This window comes from Rhinopithecus roxellana, chromosome 7 (assembly GCF_007565055.1).
Source record: "Rhinopithecus roxellana isolate Shanxi Qingling chromosome 7, ASM756505v1, whole genome shotgun sequence".
Classification (NCBI taxonomy): Eukaryota; Metazoa; Chordata; class Mammalia; order Primates; family Cercopithecidae; genus Rhinopithecus; species Rhinopithecus roxellana.
In genome coordinates, this window is record NC_044555.1 from 93042878 (window position 1) to 93059299 (window position 16422).

The window sequence follows — 16422 nt, forward strand, 5'->3', positions numbered from 1 at the left end:
CCTCTCCTGTAAAAGAATATCTAATCAGAACTAACACATATAAACTGCTTACTCGTACCAGTCATTGTTCATTAACCCTTACAACAACCCCTAGGAGAAAAAAATTATAATCTCTATTTTATAAAGCAACTGACGCACAGAGAGGTTGAGTGACTTCCCCAAGGTCCCACAGCTGGTAAGCTGCAGAGCCAAGAATCTTACGCAGCTTCAAGAGTCCAGATTCAAATCCCCACACCCACATAGCCTCTGTCAATGAGGACATACGTACTTAGGGCCGTTTTGAGGATTACATGAGAACGTCTATAAAGCCCAGTACTTGACAAGTGCCTGAGAGATAGCTGTGGTTGTTAGAATTTTTTACCTTCTGCACTGGGAAACCATCAGGGCTTTTTGGTCAGGCAGGAAAAAAAAAAAAAAAAAAAGAGGTTGGAAGGAAGAGGAGGAGGAGGAGGGAAGAGCCAGGGGAGGAAGACAGAGAAGTGGGATGTGACAGGGAGAAAAGGGGCAAACCAGAGGAGAGGCAGAGAGGGGCGGCGGGGACGCACTGAACATTCAGAAAGCAAGATGTCTAGCAGGCCGGGCCTTGAAAGAACAGTGACTGTTTCGCAACTGAAAGTCGCTACTCGAGCCTTGCCAATTGGGGAGACTAGGCCCATGATATCCGCGGCCTCGGAGCCCAGACCATCCGGGCCCTCGCGCCCCAACCCCCACCAGCCTCGGGCCGGGCTAGGGCGTGGATGGGGCTTCCCGTCCCTCACGCGGGTCCGCCCCATGCCGGGCGGGGCCTGGGGCCCGCCCCCTCCGCCCCCTCCGCCCCCTCCGCCCGTGGCTGGGGAGCCCCAGGCCCGAGCCACGCGGTCTCCCGGGTCCGGGCCGGGGCTCGATGGCGACGTGGAGGCGGGACGGCCGACTGACAGGCGGCCAAAGGCTGCTGTGTGCTGGGCTGGCGGGGGCGCTCAGCCTTAGCCTCACCGCGCCCCTGGAGCTCGCCACCGTGCTGGCCCAGGTTGGCGTCGTGCGAGGCCACGCCCGGGGGCCGTGGGCCACGGGGCACCGCGTGTGGCGGGCAGAGGGGCCCCGGGCCTTGTGGAAGGGGAACGCGGTGGCGTGCCTGCGCCTCTTCCCCTGCAGCGTCGTGCAGCTTGCCGCCTACCGCAAGTAAGAGCGGGCGGGGCCTGGGAACCGGGAGGCCGGACGGGGGTGGGGGGGCGGGGAGCCGCGGCCCGACGCCGCCCTGCTGCCTGGACTCGGGGCCCTGGAATAGGGACGGCCCCCTTGTCGATCACATGTGGGCCCCTCGGGGCAGTGGGCCACTTCTGTGGTCCCCAGCGTGCAGTCCCAATGTTTTTCACGTTCTCTTGGGGTTACCGCCCTGCAAGATGCAGTTTTGTGGTCCGCAGCCCTGGTCCGAGAGGCTTTCCGGATTGGACCAGGCGAGGAGGTGGAATGCAGCAAAGGGTTTGGAGGAAAGGAATAAAAAGCTCTCTAGAGAGATGAGCCCTAACCATTTCCACCGTCCTCCAATTTGGAAACTTCTGCTTTGGCTGGCGTAGGAGGAGAGAGACCCTTTTAAAGGTGTTTTTGTCTATGTGGCCCAAGCCCCGAGAAGAAAGTGCTTGGTGTGAGGAAAGGACCCAATCCATCGATACGAAAAGACCGCAGATTTCTGCCCACACATCTCCCCAACTTAAATGAAGCTTGACTTCAGGCTCCAACAGAGGCTGCAGCTTCCCCGCCCCAAGCAGAGAACGGCCCCCTCAGCCTACTGCTTCACCCCACTGGCCTCATTCTTTGGGCCTTTTCCGCCTTTTGCCACATCAACAGCTGCTCCTTAGGGAAAGATCTTAAGGTGTAAATGCAGCCTTAAAGCTTCCACCGAGCTCAGAGGTACCTGCATTTGAACTGGAAACCAAGCGTAAAAGAATCAATTGGTAGTGATGGCATTTCAGGAAGCAGAGATGTTTCTGTATTGGGGGCATGGTCCCTGTGTTCCTCATTCAGTGGGCACAGTGGCATCTTTGACATCGCCTTGGCTCTGAATTAGACAAACAGCCCACAATTGGGAGAGTCGGTCTTGACCACATAGTTTAGCCTTGGCGGCTAATAGTCAAAGGATTTTGCGTTGACACTGTCACTCACTTGGGAGGCCAGAGCTGGAAGGCTCACCTGGCAGGTGACAAGCCAAATGGAATCATCCTTATCACCTAGGCCTCTAGGCCAGCACTCATTTTGCCTCTGCCTGGAAATAGAGTTCCCTTCTCTTCCTCTGCAGAGGGACTCGTGGGTAGGATCATGACATTTAGTTAAGGCCCTTTTTCCTCCCCACCCGTGCTTGCCCTCATCAACATCTGGCCTGCAGTCTGTAAACAGTTCTCCTCTGAGTCTTAATGACTCAGTTTCTCCCCCATTTCACCCTCTTCTCTACAAAGTAGTGTGGAAATCTTCCTTTGGATGGGATAAAATATGTCCAGAGCGGTGAGGGGCAGAACTTCAAAGGCTGGTTTAAGTATTGTGGCTCTTCTGCTAACCACCTAGTATATGCACATCATTAGACTTTTACAGCTGATGCCTCCTGCCCTGTAAGGTCCATAGGACAGGAAGCATTGTGCCTGTTTTACAGATGCAGAATTTGGGCTCAGAATGATCACACCTCTTATCAGTGACAGAGCTGAGCTCCACTACCTGGCCTTCTGACTCCAAATCTCATAGTCTTTCTGTTATATCTTGCTGCCTCCCTGCATCCATTTGACACTAATTTAGTTAGGCTACATTAAGTCCCCACTGTGTGCACGATGCTGAGAACAATACCAGGATGGAAGGGGCATGGTCCCTGTGCCCCAGGAGCTTACAGAGTAATAAAAGAGTAAGACTAATATGTCCATGACCATAACACACAAGGTAGCATGTGATTGTCGTGAATAATGTGCTCTAGAAATGTACCCTTCTGATAAGTGATGAGGAGGAGAAAATGTGAAGACTTCATAGAGGAGAAAAAAAATTCAGTTTGGCATTGGGAGAATGAGTAGGAGTCTGCTGGGCAGAGATGGGGAGAAAGATACTGCAGTTGATGTCAGCAAAGACACAGAGGTGGGAAGGCAAGCAGCACAACAGGAAATCCAACCAGAAAAGCAGGTTGGAATGAGATATTTAGAGGGTTGGATTAAGGAATTTGGACTTGACTTGGTATCCAAGGGTAGCCATGGGAGGTTTTTGTGGGGGGGTGGGGGGAGGCGTGTTGTGATTAAAGCAATTCAATGGAAATGATCATCACATCGTGGCAAAGATGACTAGATAGGAGGAAGAGTGGAGACAGCAGGGCCAGTTAGGAACCTGTTGCACTAGTCCACATAGCAGCTGAGGGCACCGGCAATAGGTGACCATGGGAGCAGAGAGGAGATGTGTGGGAGAACGAGAACAGAGACTTACATGGGCTAGGTTTGCTAGGAATTTTTTTTTTCCCCTACAGGATTATTTTCTTTCTGAAAACTAAAAGGAAGTATTTTGTTGAATGGCAAGACATAGTTGGAAAGCAAAGTGGTTGATTAATCACAATGCCGTCCTTCCTACATCAACATGATACTCTTGATTCATCATTATACTGATTCATTTCTACTCTTTTCTGACCATGAATTTGCAAAACAGTTGGCTGGGGGCCTGTGATCATGGGTTTGAACAAAACATAAAACATCCAGAATGTTCAGGAAATGGGGTGGTTAAGTGACTTGTCCACAAACACGATTAATGGAAGAGCTGGAACTTGAAGCCAAGTCTTCTGGCTCCTTAGTTCAGGTCTCTGTCTACCATCGCACAGCAGAAATATCTGCTTAGTTGGATTTACGATCAAGAGTCCACTCAGTAGTCTATTGGGAGCTAGATTATTGTAATGGGTGGCTTTCAGATGTATCGAATAGAAGACCCCCCCCTTCCCCCGTAACTTCACAACCGCTTGTCTATCTTGTCTAATAAACATTAGTTTGGGTCCCTGCAACTCTGAAATTGTTCATAACCAACACTATTTCTTTATTGAATAAGCATTTCATGAGCTTATATTTGGCTGCATTGGCTGCTAACCTGTTAGGTTGAAGTATATCCAGGGTGTGTGTTGTATCTGTGCTGGCTGAAAGGAAGGGGTTGCTGCAGTTCACCAGTGTATCCAGTCTCACTGGAAAAAGCTTCTGTGCATGTATGTGTAGGGGTGGGAGGAAGAACAGAAAAGGGAACAGTGCCGCCCTACCTAGCCAATCGAGAGTTTAAGATGCATGGACCAGGATGACGTCACTGGCGGATTATCAGGGTTGCCTGCCCTGACTCTGAGATTCTAGGGGGAACAATTGGTAGGCCTTATCTCTGTATCAAATGGGAGAAGTCTGAGAAGAAAAGGACTTCCTATGGTTCTTCTTTTTAATTGTGTATATTTGATATTGAGACTGTATAAAAGAAACTGATATAAAATACGGCTCCTCTTCCTAGTTCATCAAGTCATTCAGTGAATTAAGGGCCTGTTTCCTCTCCGCTTGCCCCTACCAGTCATTTCCTTATCAGAAGTGTTGAACTCCCTTAGGCTCTATGCTGAGGACTAACACAGGGTTTGATACATTGTAGATCTTCAATAAAGGAGTAGTGAATTAACTATGCCCTAGAAGTGACCAAGTGGGATGGGGAATAAGAGTGGGACAAGGAGAATGAATGGTGTTTCTTTGGGCATTTCAAACTCCACCTTCTAGGTGGTTCCAGCTTGCTGCAGACTGCCCCTCCAGTCAAAAATTTCCTTTTCTTTGTTGGAAGAAGTATCGCTCTGTCGCCCAAGTTGGAGTGCAGTGGAGTAATCTTGGCTCACTGCAACCTCTGCCTCCCAGGTTCAAGCGATTCTCCTGCCTCAGCCTCCCGAGTAGCTGGGATTACAGGTGCGCACCACCATGCCTGGCTAATGTTCGTATATTTAGTAGAGACGGGATTTCACTATTTTGGCCAGGCTGGTCTCGAACTCCTGACCTCGTGATCCACCTGCCTTGGCCTCCCAAAGTGCTGGAATTACAGGCGTGAGCCACCGCGCCCAGCCCCAGTCAAAAATTTCTACTTCCTGAGGTCCCCCTCCAACTTGAGGGTATAGAAGAGGGAGGAACGGTATAGAAGAGGGAGGAACGAGGAAGTAGGCAGGCAGGCAGTACAACTGAGGCAGATGGTCTATTGGTGAATGCCACCTGTTTGAGAAAACCCTCTGTCAAACTGGGTTTTTCCTCTGCTCTCATACCACAACAACAACCCTCAACACAGAAGAAGACTTCTGTGACCAAATGTGTGTAGGGTTTTCCCCACACTCTGATAAATGGACACCAACTAGGTGTCCTCTGATTCAGTTCTGACACTGTCTACCCAGACATAATGTCGGATACCACAGGTTAAGGGCTTGGTCCCCAAGAATGGCCCCCAACCAGACACTAGTCACAAGTCCAGCCTCCAGAACTTTTTTTTTTTTTAAGACTGAGTCTCACTCCGTGACCCGGACTGGAGTGCAGTGCATGATCTTGGCTCACTGCAACCTCTGCCTCCCGGATTCAAACTATTTTCCTGCCTCAGCCTCCTGAGTAGCTGGGATTATAGGTGCCCGCCACCATCCCTGGCTAATTTTTGTAATTTTTTTAGTAGAGGTGGGGTTTTGCCATGTTGGCCAGGCTTGTCTCGAACCCCTGACCTCAAGTGATCTGCCTGCCTCGGCCTCCCAAAGTGCTGGGATTACTGGCGTGAGCTGCCATGCCAAGCCAGGCCTCCAGAACTTCTGACCAACCAGCTTCAAGTTGGAGTTCCCACGACCCCCTCTTTGGATTCGATTAATTTGCTAGTGTGGCTCACAGAACTCAGGGAAATAGTTAATGTTTATCAGTTAACTACAGAGGATATCACAAAGGATACAGAGAAGAGATGGGCAGGGTGAGGTAAGGGGCAAGGGGCATGGAGCTTCCATGCCCTCCCTGGGCACACCACCCTTCAGGAACCTCCACATGTTCAGCCATCCAGAAGCTTCCCAAACCCTGTCTTCTCGGGTTTTATGGAAGCTTTGTTACAGAGGCATGATTGACAACCATGTAGAAAGGTGATTGGATGAAAAGCACATGACCTAAACCCAGCAAGGCCTGTCTGTTCAGACATTTCTTGGCCTCTGTGCAGCATTCCTTTCTCTAGGGCAGAGGTGTCCAATCTTTTGGTTTCCCTGGGTCACACTGGAAGAAGAAGAATTGTCTTGGGCCACACATGAAATACACTAACGATAGCTGATGAGCTAAAACAAAAACAAAAAAAGTCGCAAAAAAATCTCATAATGTTTTAAGAAAGTTTACAAATTGGTATTGGGCCACATTCAAAGCCATCCTGGGCCACGTGCGGCCTGTGGGCTGTGGGTTGGAAAAGTTTGCTCTAGGGTATGGGGCAGGACCCTCTCTGGAATGAGGATCTTTTAACCCACAATCAGATTAGAGTCCTACCTTGGGCAGGTAAAAGGAGGGCAGGAGAAGGTCAAAGAGAGAAAGATTCTGTTTCCTGAGACGTAAAGTGCCCCAACATTATAACAAGGACTAGGGAAGTTAGGAGCCAGAAACCATGGGTGAAAACCAATGTATGTATCATAGCACCACATCACCTTTACTTCCCTGTATGTTTAAAAGCAACTGATTAACTCAAATGACTATTTCAGTTAATGTGGCTAAGATGGGTTGACAAAATGAAGTCAAGACTTGTACAGCTTGAAGGAGATGTTTTTAATCAGTGAGTGTTTACTTGAAAGCAAAAGAGCTGGCCTAGAACCACTTAAATGGTTTCACCTGAATGCCCACTCGTATTTCTCATGCAGCAGCCTCTGGCCTACGGGCAACTGAAAGAACAGGAAATGTACCTCTTCACTGGGGGTTTGAAGGCTAAGTAACTGGGGATGCTCTCATTTTAAAAAGATAGGCCAGGCACAGTGGCTCACACCTGTAATCCCGGTGCTTTGAGAGGCTGAGGCAGGCAGATCACTTGAGCCAGGAGTTTGAGACCAGGCTAGCCAATATAGCAAAACCCTATCTCTACAAAAAAAAAAAAAAAAAAAATTCGCCAGGCATGGTGGCACACATCTGTAGTTCCAGCTACTCAGGAGGCTGAGGTGGGAGGATCTCTTGAGCCTGGGAGGGGGACATTGCAGTGAGCCCAGATCGTGCCACTGTACTCCTGCCTGGGCAACAGAGTGAGACCCTGTCTCAAAAAAAAAATTTTTTTTTTTTTTCTACCAGAGAGTGGGGCTAGGGAGGGAGGGAGAAGGATAGGGAGAGTTTGGAATCAAAGGTAAGTGAACAGAGCTTGGCTAGAATAAAAGTATTTTATCTCTTTTTTTTTTTTTCAGACGAGTCTTGCTCTGTTGCCCAGACTGGAGTGCAGTGGCGCAATCTCGGCTTACTGCAACCTCCACCTCCCTGGTTCAAGCAATTCCCCTGCCTCAGCCTCCCAAGTAGCTGGGATTACAGGCACATGCCATCATGCCTGGCTAATTTTTTTTGTATTTTTTAGTAGAGATGGGGTTTCGCCATGTCGGCCAGACTGGTCTCGAACTCCTGACCTCAGGCGATCCACCTGCCTCGGCCTCCCAAAGTGCCCAGTTCTGGGCTGGGTACGGTGGCTCATGCCTGTAATCCCAGCACTTTGGGAGGCCTAGCAGGGGTGGATCACCTGAGGTCAGGAGTTCGAGACCAGTCTGGCCAACATGGTGAAACTCCATCTCTACTAAAACTACAAAAATTAGCTGGGCATGGTGATGTGTGCCTGTTGTCCCAGCTACTTGTGAGGCTGAGGCATGAGAATTGGTTGAACCTGGGGAGCAGAAGTTGCAGTGAGCTGAGATCGTGCCACTGCACTCCAGCCTGGGCGACAAAGTGAGACTCTGCCTCAAAAAAAAAAAAAGAGAAAAAGAAAAGAAAGAAAGAAAAAACAATGCAATTACTGAGATGCTCAAAGTTATCATTTCAAGAAATTTTGTTCCTTTTAAGTTTCAGCAGAACTAAAAGACTGCATTCCAGTTGGTATTTACCAGGTACTTCTGTGCATTTACACCCCACAGGCAAGCCAGGGTCGACAATTATGTAGCTAAAAGTAGAAAATGCTTTAAGTGGGAAGGACTTGGGATAGATGTAAATAAGAAAGTTGGGCATCTCTTATAGCCAACTAGCGTCATATAAATATAGAAAAATGTAAATGTGTTATTCATGAATGCTTATGTAGTACTATAGTAACTTTTCACTTTGTAAAGTTCTTTGAAATGCTGGAAAATATTTCAAGAACTAGTGGAGAGAACTCTAGCACAATCCATAGCTGATTCCTCTGGCCTTTCCCCCTATTTTCTCCCAGGTTTGTTGTGATGTTCACAGATGACCTGGGCCACATTTCCCAGTGGAGCTCCATCATGGCTGGGAGTCTCGCAGGCATGGTTTCCACCATTGTAACATATCCTACAGACCTCATCAAAACCCGGTTGATCGTGCAGAACATGCTGGAACCATCGTACAGGGGGCTCCTCCATGCTTTTTCTACTATTTACCAACAGGAAGGGTTCCTTGCCCTTTATCGAGGGGTTTCCCTCACTGTTGTAGGTAAGATGGACCTTTTCACCTTGTCCAAGAAAAGGCTATGTCCTCTGAAATTACAAATGTATTGTATACCTTTGTGAGCCACTAAATCAGTTTTACTGAGGTCAAGGTTATATGGGTTCAACCTATATAGAGTCAATTAGCTTTATTCTATTCCATAGCCATACACTTCACTCCTAAACTTTGGCCAGTTACATCCCTGGGAGGGGAGTAGAACAGAAAGTGGAGGTGACAGCAAACCGGTAAGAATGCAATTCTAACCACTCTCCATCTGACTGCAGAAGGAGTCTTCAGTGTACATACACATTGATATGCCATGAGGGCAACTAGGGTAGCAACTGTGTCTTCCGGGGTCTTTGTAACCTTTGCCAAAGCTACACATTTATGGCCCAATTGCAAAATCCAGCAGACTTTTGCCCTTTATCTGAATTTGATAAGGTTGACCACCCCTTCTTCTGGAAACGTGGCTTCGAGGACTCATCCAAGTCCTGGGTGTCTTCCCATCTCTCTGGCAGCTCTTTCTTATCTGACTTATCCGGCCCATCTGGGTCATCTGATACTGCCAGCCCCTGCATGTTGCTCTTCTCCTGGGCTCCTTCCTTAGCTTTCATTTTAGCCTCCCCTTTAGCTTGCTTCTCATCCTCCAAACCCTCCCTAGGTGGCCTCATCTGTGCTAGTGGCTTAAACAAGCGTCAGTGTACTCTGTGACCCTCATTCTCTACCTCTTTAGTAACAATGACCAACTTTTGGGGGGAAGTGCTTACCACATGCTGGGTACTGTGCCAAATGCATTGCATGCACTTTCTCATGAGGCCTTATTTTACAGATGAGGAGATAGATGCTTCAGGAAGCTAAGTGACTTGCCCAAGTCCACATAGATAGAAAGCGGGAGAAACTAGCCATAGAACTCCAGAGCCCTCTGTTAGCCCCTGACTGATACCAATTCCCAATGGTAATATGAGTCCCTGCCGTTGGACACCTTCACCCCATGCTCCCTAGGCACATCAAATTCAAGATTAACCCTAATGTCCTCATTGGTCTCAAACTAGCTCTTCCTCCTCTGTTCCCTAATGAATGAGACTACCTTCCTTTCACCCCATGGCCCAAGCCAGAAAAAAAACCTAGGGATCACTTCAACTTCTTCTCTCACTCCACCCCCACTTGAATCACCAAGCTCTGTCGATTTGACTCATCCTCTTTCCCACAGATCCTTACGTCTCACACTCTCAGGGTCTCCCACAGACTCCAGCTCCTACCTGCTTCTACTCTTGGTCTCTCCTGCCCCAGTCTTCCCCGTGCACCGCTGCCCGGCTGAGGTGATCTCTCCACATGCAATTTCATCGTTTCATGGCCCTCATTTCACTGCTGTCCTTAAAAGTGTTCAGCGACTCCTGAGCTACAGGAGAAAGCCCAAATTCCTTAGGACATTCCAGATCCTTCAGACCTGGCCCCTGCCAGTCTGTCCTACCTCATCTCCTGCCACACCTCCACCTGCATTCATCCTCCAGCCATTCAGAAAAACTTGGATTTCCTGGAAATATGACTCCCTTTATACATGCTGTTCCCTTTGCCTTTCCACTCTGTCAAAGTCTGATGAACTGCTACTCATTCCTCAAGATCCAGTTGAAAAGTTCTCTCTTCCATCAAGTCCCTCCTGAACCCCCAGGCAAAATTAATCCCTTTGATCCTTGTGTACCTAATGCATTTCATATAGCCCCCCTGTTGTGGCACACATCAGGGGCGTTATACTTACTTTTCCCTGACTGTCTCTTCTCCTCGATGATGAGCATCTCCAGAAATTAACCTGTTGCTCTTTAGATTCCCAGCACCTGGCACAGGGCCCGGCACATAACCTAAGCTTTCCAGATGTTTTCTGAATGAAGGTAAATGGAAGGTTGGTGAGCCAATTAAATAAACATTACATTTTTCTAAAGATAAGCAATCTCACTTGTATTATCCCCTATTTTAAATTTCATTTTGAGGGAGAAATTTAGTCCCTCTGTAAACTAAAGATGGCTCCTCAAGTTTCTGGAAGTTTGTGAAAGTGCCACCTACTATATTACTTACCATCTCAGTTCTTAGAAAGGTGAGGAAGCCACACGGTGTAGAGTGCCCACTGGGCCATGATATGACAACGTAATTCCCAAAGGTGAGGTCAGGTGACTTCCCTCACCACCGAGAGTCTCTCACTTTCCAGTTTTCACAGAATGTTTCCTTCTCAGCTAGAGAGTAGTCCCTCCTGTCCTCCAAAACATAATGAGGTGCTGCCCACTGACTTTTTTCACTTGAGTGATTTTTCCCCAAACATTAAAAAAAAGCTTCAAACATCTAGAAAAATTAAAAGAAATATAGAGTACACATCCATGGACCATCTAGATGCTACAATTAACATTTTGCTACTCATCCCTGTCACCCGGGCTGGAGTGCAGTGGTGCAATCTCGGCTCACTGCAACCTCTGCCTCCCACCTTTAAGCAATTCTCATGCCTCAGCCTCCCAAGTAGCTGAGATTACAGGCACACACCACCACACCCAGTTACTTTCTGTATTTTTAGTAGAGACCGAGTTTCCATTTTAGTAGAGATGAAGTTTAGTAGAGACGAGGTCAGGCTGGTCTCGAACTCCAGACTTCAAGTGATCTGCCCACCTCGGCCTCCCAAAGTGCTGGGATTATAGGCATGAGCTACTGTGTTCAGCCAGTCCACTTTTTTTTTTTTAATGATTTCAGTATAACTTGCAAATATCAGTATACTTCACCCCTAAACCCTTCAACATGTGTGTCATTAACTAGATTCAGTATTTGTGTATGGTTCTTTTTTTTGAGATGGAATTTCTTGTCGCCTATGCTAGAGTGCAGTGGAGCGATCTCAGGCTCACTGCAACCTCCACCTCCCGGGTTCAAGTGATTCTCCTATCTCAGTCTCCCAAGTAGTTGGGATTACAGGCGCCCACCACCACACCCAGTTACTTTTTGTATTTTTAGTAGAGACGGGGTTTCACCATGTTGGCCAGGGTAGTCTCGATCTCCTGACCTCGTGATCCGCCCACCTCGGCCTCCCAAAGTGCTGGGATTACAGGCGTGAGCCACCAGGCCCAGCCGTATGGTTCTTTTTTAAAGTACAATTTACATCCAGTAAAGTGGACAAACTTTTAGTGAACCATTTGATGCATTTTGACAAATGACAACCCCTACCAAAATATAGCACATTATCGTCACTCAAGAAAGTTCCCCCATGCTCCTTGAGTTGGAGGGATTTTAGCAACCCCAGAGCCCCTTCTGTTTTCTTTCCCCAGAATTCCCCCAGGAATTTATGTTCTCAAGCCAGTGTTTTCCCAACACAGCAGCAACCTCTCCCTGGCCTTGTTTCACAGGTGCTCTCCCGTTCTCTGCTGGCTCCCTTCTTGTTCACATGAACCTGGAGAAAATCTGGAATGGACCCCGAGATCAGTTTTCTCTCCCACAGAACTTTGCTAATGTCTGTCTGGCTGCTGCAGTGACCCAGACCCTCTCCTTTCCCTTTGAGACCGTGAAGAGAAAGATGCAGGTGAGGAGTTATCCGAGCGGGACGGGGGGTGGAATGCTTTACAGTGTTTGTGGGTGGGTAACAACAGCAAAAAACACTGACCCCAAGTGATGCCAGGTTTCCAAGGAGCTTCCAACTGCTCACACAAATACTGTGCAAACCCCCACACTGTGGCATTTCTGCTGCTAACCTCAGAGCTGTTGGCTTGAGCCCAGGCTGCCTCCTCATTCCCATCCTCTGTTTTTTGGTCTTTTAAGAAGCCTCCAGGCCAGGTGCAGTGATTCACGCCTGTAATCCCAGCACTTTGGGAGGGCTGAGGAGGGTGGATCACTTGAGGTCAGGAGTCCAAGACCAGCTTGGTCAATGGTGAAACCCCACCTCTACTAAAAATACAAAAACTAGCTGGGAGTGGTGGCAGGCGCCTGTAATCCCAGCTACTCAGAAGGCTGAGGCAGGAGGATCACTTGAACTTGGGAGGCAGAGGTTTTAGTGAGCTGAGATTACACCACTGCACTCCAGCCTGGGTGACACAGAAAGACTCTGTCAAAAAAAAAAAAAAAGAAAGAAAGAAAAAAGCCTCCAGATGAAGCTTCCCTTTTCTTTCCTGACTTCCTGATTATATCACTTGTGGCTCTCCTTCCTCCAAGACCAGCAGAGAGTAGAATGTTAAATGCAGCCTGCTAATAATGCTCCCTGTCCTTCCTGCCTCCACAGCAAGGATGCCACTCTTGCTTTCCACACTGTGCCTTACCTCAGTGAAGCAGACTGGATAGGACCAACATAAGCTAGGAACTATAGCTAACAAGGATCCAGCATCCCTGACTCCCTCGCTGAGGGAGGAACTGCATTTAAAATGGGGCAGTATCGGGCCGGGCGCGGTAGCTTATGCCTGTAATCCCAGCACTTTGGGAGGCCCAGGAGGGTGGATCACCTGAGGTCGGGAGTTTGAGACCAGCCTGACCAACATGGAGAAACCCTGTCTCTACTAAAAATACAAAATTATCTGGGTGTGGTGGCACTTGCCTGTAAACCCAGCTACTCGGGAGGTTGAGGCAGGAGAATCGCTTGAACCCGGGAGGCAGAGATTGCAGTGAGCAATTGCACCATAGCACTCCAGCCTAGACAACAAGAGTGAAACTCCGTCTCAAAAAAAAAAAAAAAAAAAAAAAAAATGGTGGCACCTTAGTGAGACCACTGAGGCAAAATCTTAGAATCAGAGGTTCCAAAGTGAGTAATTGACTTAGCCTAGAATAAGCCAATTTTGATCAAAGAAAAATCAGACTAGTTCAAATAAGGTTGGATGGGTAACAGTTATATCTGTACAGTGGCGGCAGGCCCAGAATCCTAGCAGGGCTGAGGTGCTGTATCTTCTCTTAGCCCTGCTCAGGCCCTTAAAATTCAAAAATAGCTAATGCATGCTGGACTTAATACCCAGGTGATGGGTTGATAGGTGCGGCAAACCACCATGGCACGTGTTCACCTATGTAACAAACTTGCACATCCTGCACATGTACCACAGAACTAAAAATTAAAATTAAAATTAAAAAAAATATTCCACTTCCATGGGCTAGCCTGTCTCCATGGCCTCTTCTGGGCAAACCCTGATTTATACAAGCAATATATTCCTGAAGAACTCTGTAGAAATTAATTTGGGGTCAGCTAAATCCAAGTTTAAATGATCAGTCCCAACCAAGTTTGGTTTTCCCCTGTGACTCTAACTTGTCCTTGCTTGCTCAATGCCTCTCCCCGCTCCGCTTTCCCTCTGTAGTTTCCCCGGCTGCCCTGGGCCATCTCTTACCTCAGCACTAAACAGCCTGAAGGTGCTTATCAAAACTGCCTTCAGACAAATACACACTATGATTACACTCAATAATGCCACTCCACTCCCTGAAACTTTATCTGTCTGGGTTGCATTCCTTTCCTGTCCTTGTCCAAACAGATAATTGTCACATCATTGTAACGGTAGTATAGGTGCAAAGTTTTTCTATTCAGTATAGGTGCAAAGTTTTTCTATTCGTTGGTAAGAAGTCTTTATATATTAAAGATATTAACCCTTTGTCATACATCTCACACATTTTTCCCAGTTTGACATTTGGCTTCACTTTTTTTTTTTTTTTTTTTTTTGAGAGACAGAGTCTTACTCTGACACCCAGGCTGGAGTGCAGTGGCACAATCTCAGCTCACTGCAACCTCCTCCTCCTGGGTTCAAGCGATTCTCCTGCCTCAGCTTCCCAAGAGCTAGCACTACAGGCATGTGCCACTACACCCAACTAATTTTTGTATCTTTGGTAGAGACGGGATTTCACTATATGTTGACCAGGCTGGTCTCGAACTCCTGAGCTCAAGAGATCCACCTGCCTCAGCCTCCCAAAGTGCTGGGATTACAGGCATGAACCTCCGTGCCTGGCTGACATTTGGCTTCTAGTGCTGTTTATGTGTTGGTGGTGGTGGTGTTTTGTTGTATATATTTGTAGAATTTTGTCTAATTATATCTATTACTTTTTTTTGTTTCTGACTTTGCTTTTCTGCTTAAATGTAAAGTCTGCTTAGTGCATGCTTATCTTTTTTTTTTTTTTTTTTTTTTTTAGTATTTCTAATTTTAAAAATAATGCACATTTGGAAGGCCAAGATGGGAGGATCACTTGAGCCCAGTAGTTTGAGACCAGCCTTAGCAACATAGCAAGACCTTGTCTCTACTAAAAATAAAAAATTACCTGGGCATGGTGGTGTGTACCTGTGGTCCCAGCTACTTGGGAGACTGAGGCAGGAGGATTACTTGGGCCCAAGAGGTCGAGGTCACAGTGAGCTATAATCCTGCCACCGCATTCCAGCCTGGGTGACAGAGAGAGACCCTGTCTCAAAGAAAAAATAATAATAATAATGCACATATACTTTAAAATGGTTAAAAATGGTTCATTTTATGTATATTTGACTACAGTGAAAAAAAAAGTAATACACATAAGTCGTAGAAAATTTGGGAGATACAGAAAAATGCAAAAAGGAAAATAAATTACCCACAACCCAACACCCATGGATTATAATGATTAATAGTTTTCCTTCTATGGATCTTCATACATATACATATACACACACACACACATAAAAATATATGTAAGGTTATTTCTTTTACAAAATTGTGTTCACACTGTATATAAAAAGTAGTATCCTTAGGCCGGGCGCGGTGGCTCACGGCTGTAATCCCAGCACTTTGGGAGGCCGAGGCAGGTGGATCACCTGAGGGCAGGAGTTCCAGACCAGCCTGGCCAACATGGCGAAACCCCGTCTCTACTAAAAAATACAAAAATTAGCTGGGCATGGTGGCACGTCCCTGTAATCCCAGCTACTTGGGAGGCTGAGGTAAGATAATCCCCTGAACCTGGGAGATGGAGGTTGCAGTGAGCCGAGATTGCACTACTGCACTCCAGCCTGGGCAACAGAGTGAGACTCCATCTCAAAAAAAAAAAAAAATTGGTATCCTTTTTTCACTTATTATATAATGGGTATTTCCCTGGGCCATTAAGTATTTAATTATCAAATAATATTGCACCATATGGATGTGCCAAAAATATGTAACAATTTCTCTTTTTTTTAGTATTTAGGCTTTTTCTAATTCTTGAGTTGTGATAACATTGTAATGAAAACCTTTGTATTCTTTTAATATCTGTGACGATATCCTTAGGCTATATTCCTAGAAATTGACTTACAGGTCACAAAATATGAACAATTCTAAGACTGTTCATGAAATATGCACTCCAGAAAGGTTGTAAGTTTGTAATTTCATCAGCACTAAAGGAGTGGTTCAACTTCTAAACTCTAAATATTAATTGATATTAAATATCAATATTGTCACTTTTTAAATAATTGTGAACCTAATAGCTGAAAAGTAGTATCTCATCATTTTAATTTTAACTTGATTGATTATAAGCAGGGTTGCATTGGCCCTTTGTATTTCTTTGTAAATTTTGTATTTATGTAGTCCTTGCCCTATTTTTCTAGAATATTCAACTTTTTCTATTCATTGGTAAGAAGTCTTTATATATTAAAGATATTAACCCTTTGTCATACATTTCATGTATTTTTCTCAGTTTGACATTTGGCTTCTAATGCCATTTATGTGGTGGTGGTGGTGGTGGGTTTTGTTGTTTTGTTTTGTTTTGTTTTGTTTAGACAGGGTCTCGCTATGTCGCCCAGGCTGGAGTGCAGTAGCAGTTCAAGTGATTCTCCTGCCTCAACCTCCCAAGTAGCTGGGATTATAGGCACCCGCCACCATGCCTGGCTAATTTTTGTATT

At 46.6% G+C, this 16422-nt stretch overlaps 1 protein-coding gene across 2 annotated transcripts in view; it reads left to right on the top strand.

Annotated features, from left to right (window-relative positions):
- Positions 1–521: 521 nt before the first annotated feature.
- The window catches only part of SLC25A43 (solute carrier family 25 member 43), a 48567-nt gene continuing 32666 nt past the window's right edge, over positions 522–16422 (top strand). The window contains exons 1-3 of one of the 2 annotated variants that reach the window (XM_030934774.1): positions 522–1158; positions 8371–8612; positions 11981–12153. In XM_030934774.1, the coding sequence (XP_030790634.1) occupies positions 884–1158; positions 8371–8612; positions 11981–12153 (690 nt within the window). In that variant the 5' untranslated portion in view covers positions 522–883. The remainder of the gene's footprint in view (positions 1159–8370; positions 8613–11980; positions 12154–16422) is intronic. The other variant, XM_030934775.1, reaches the window with a different exon arrangement.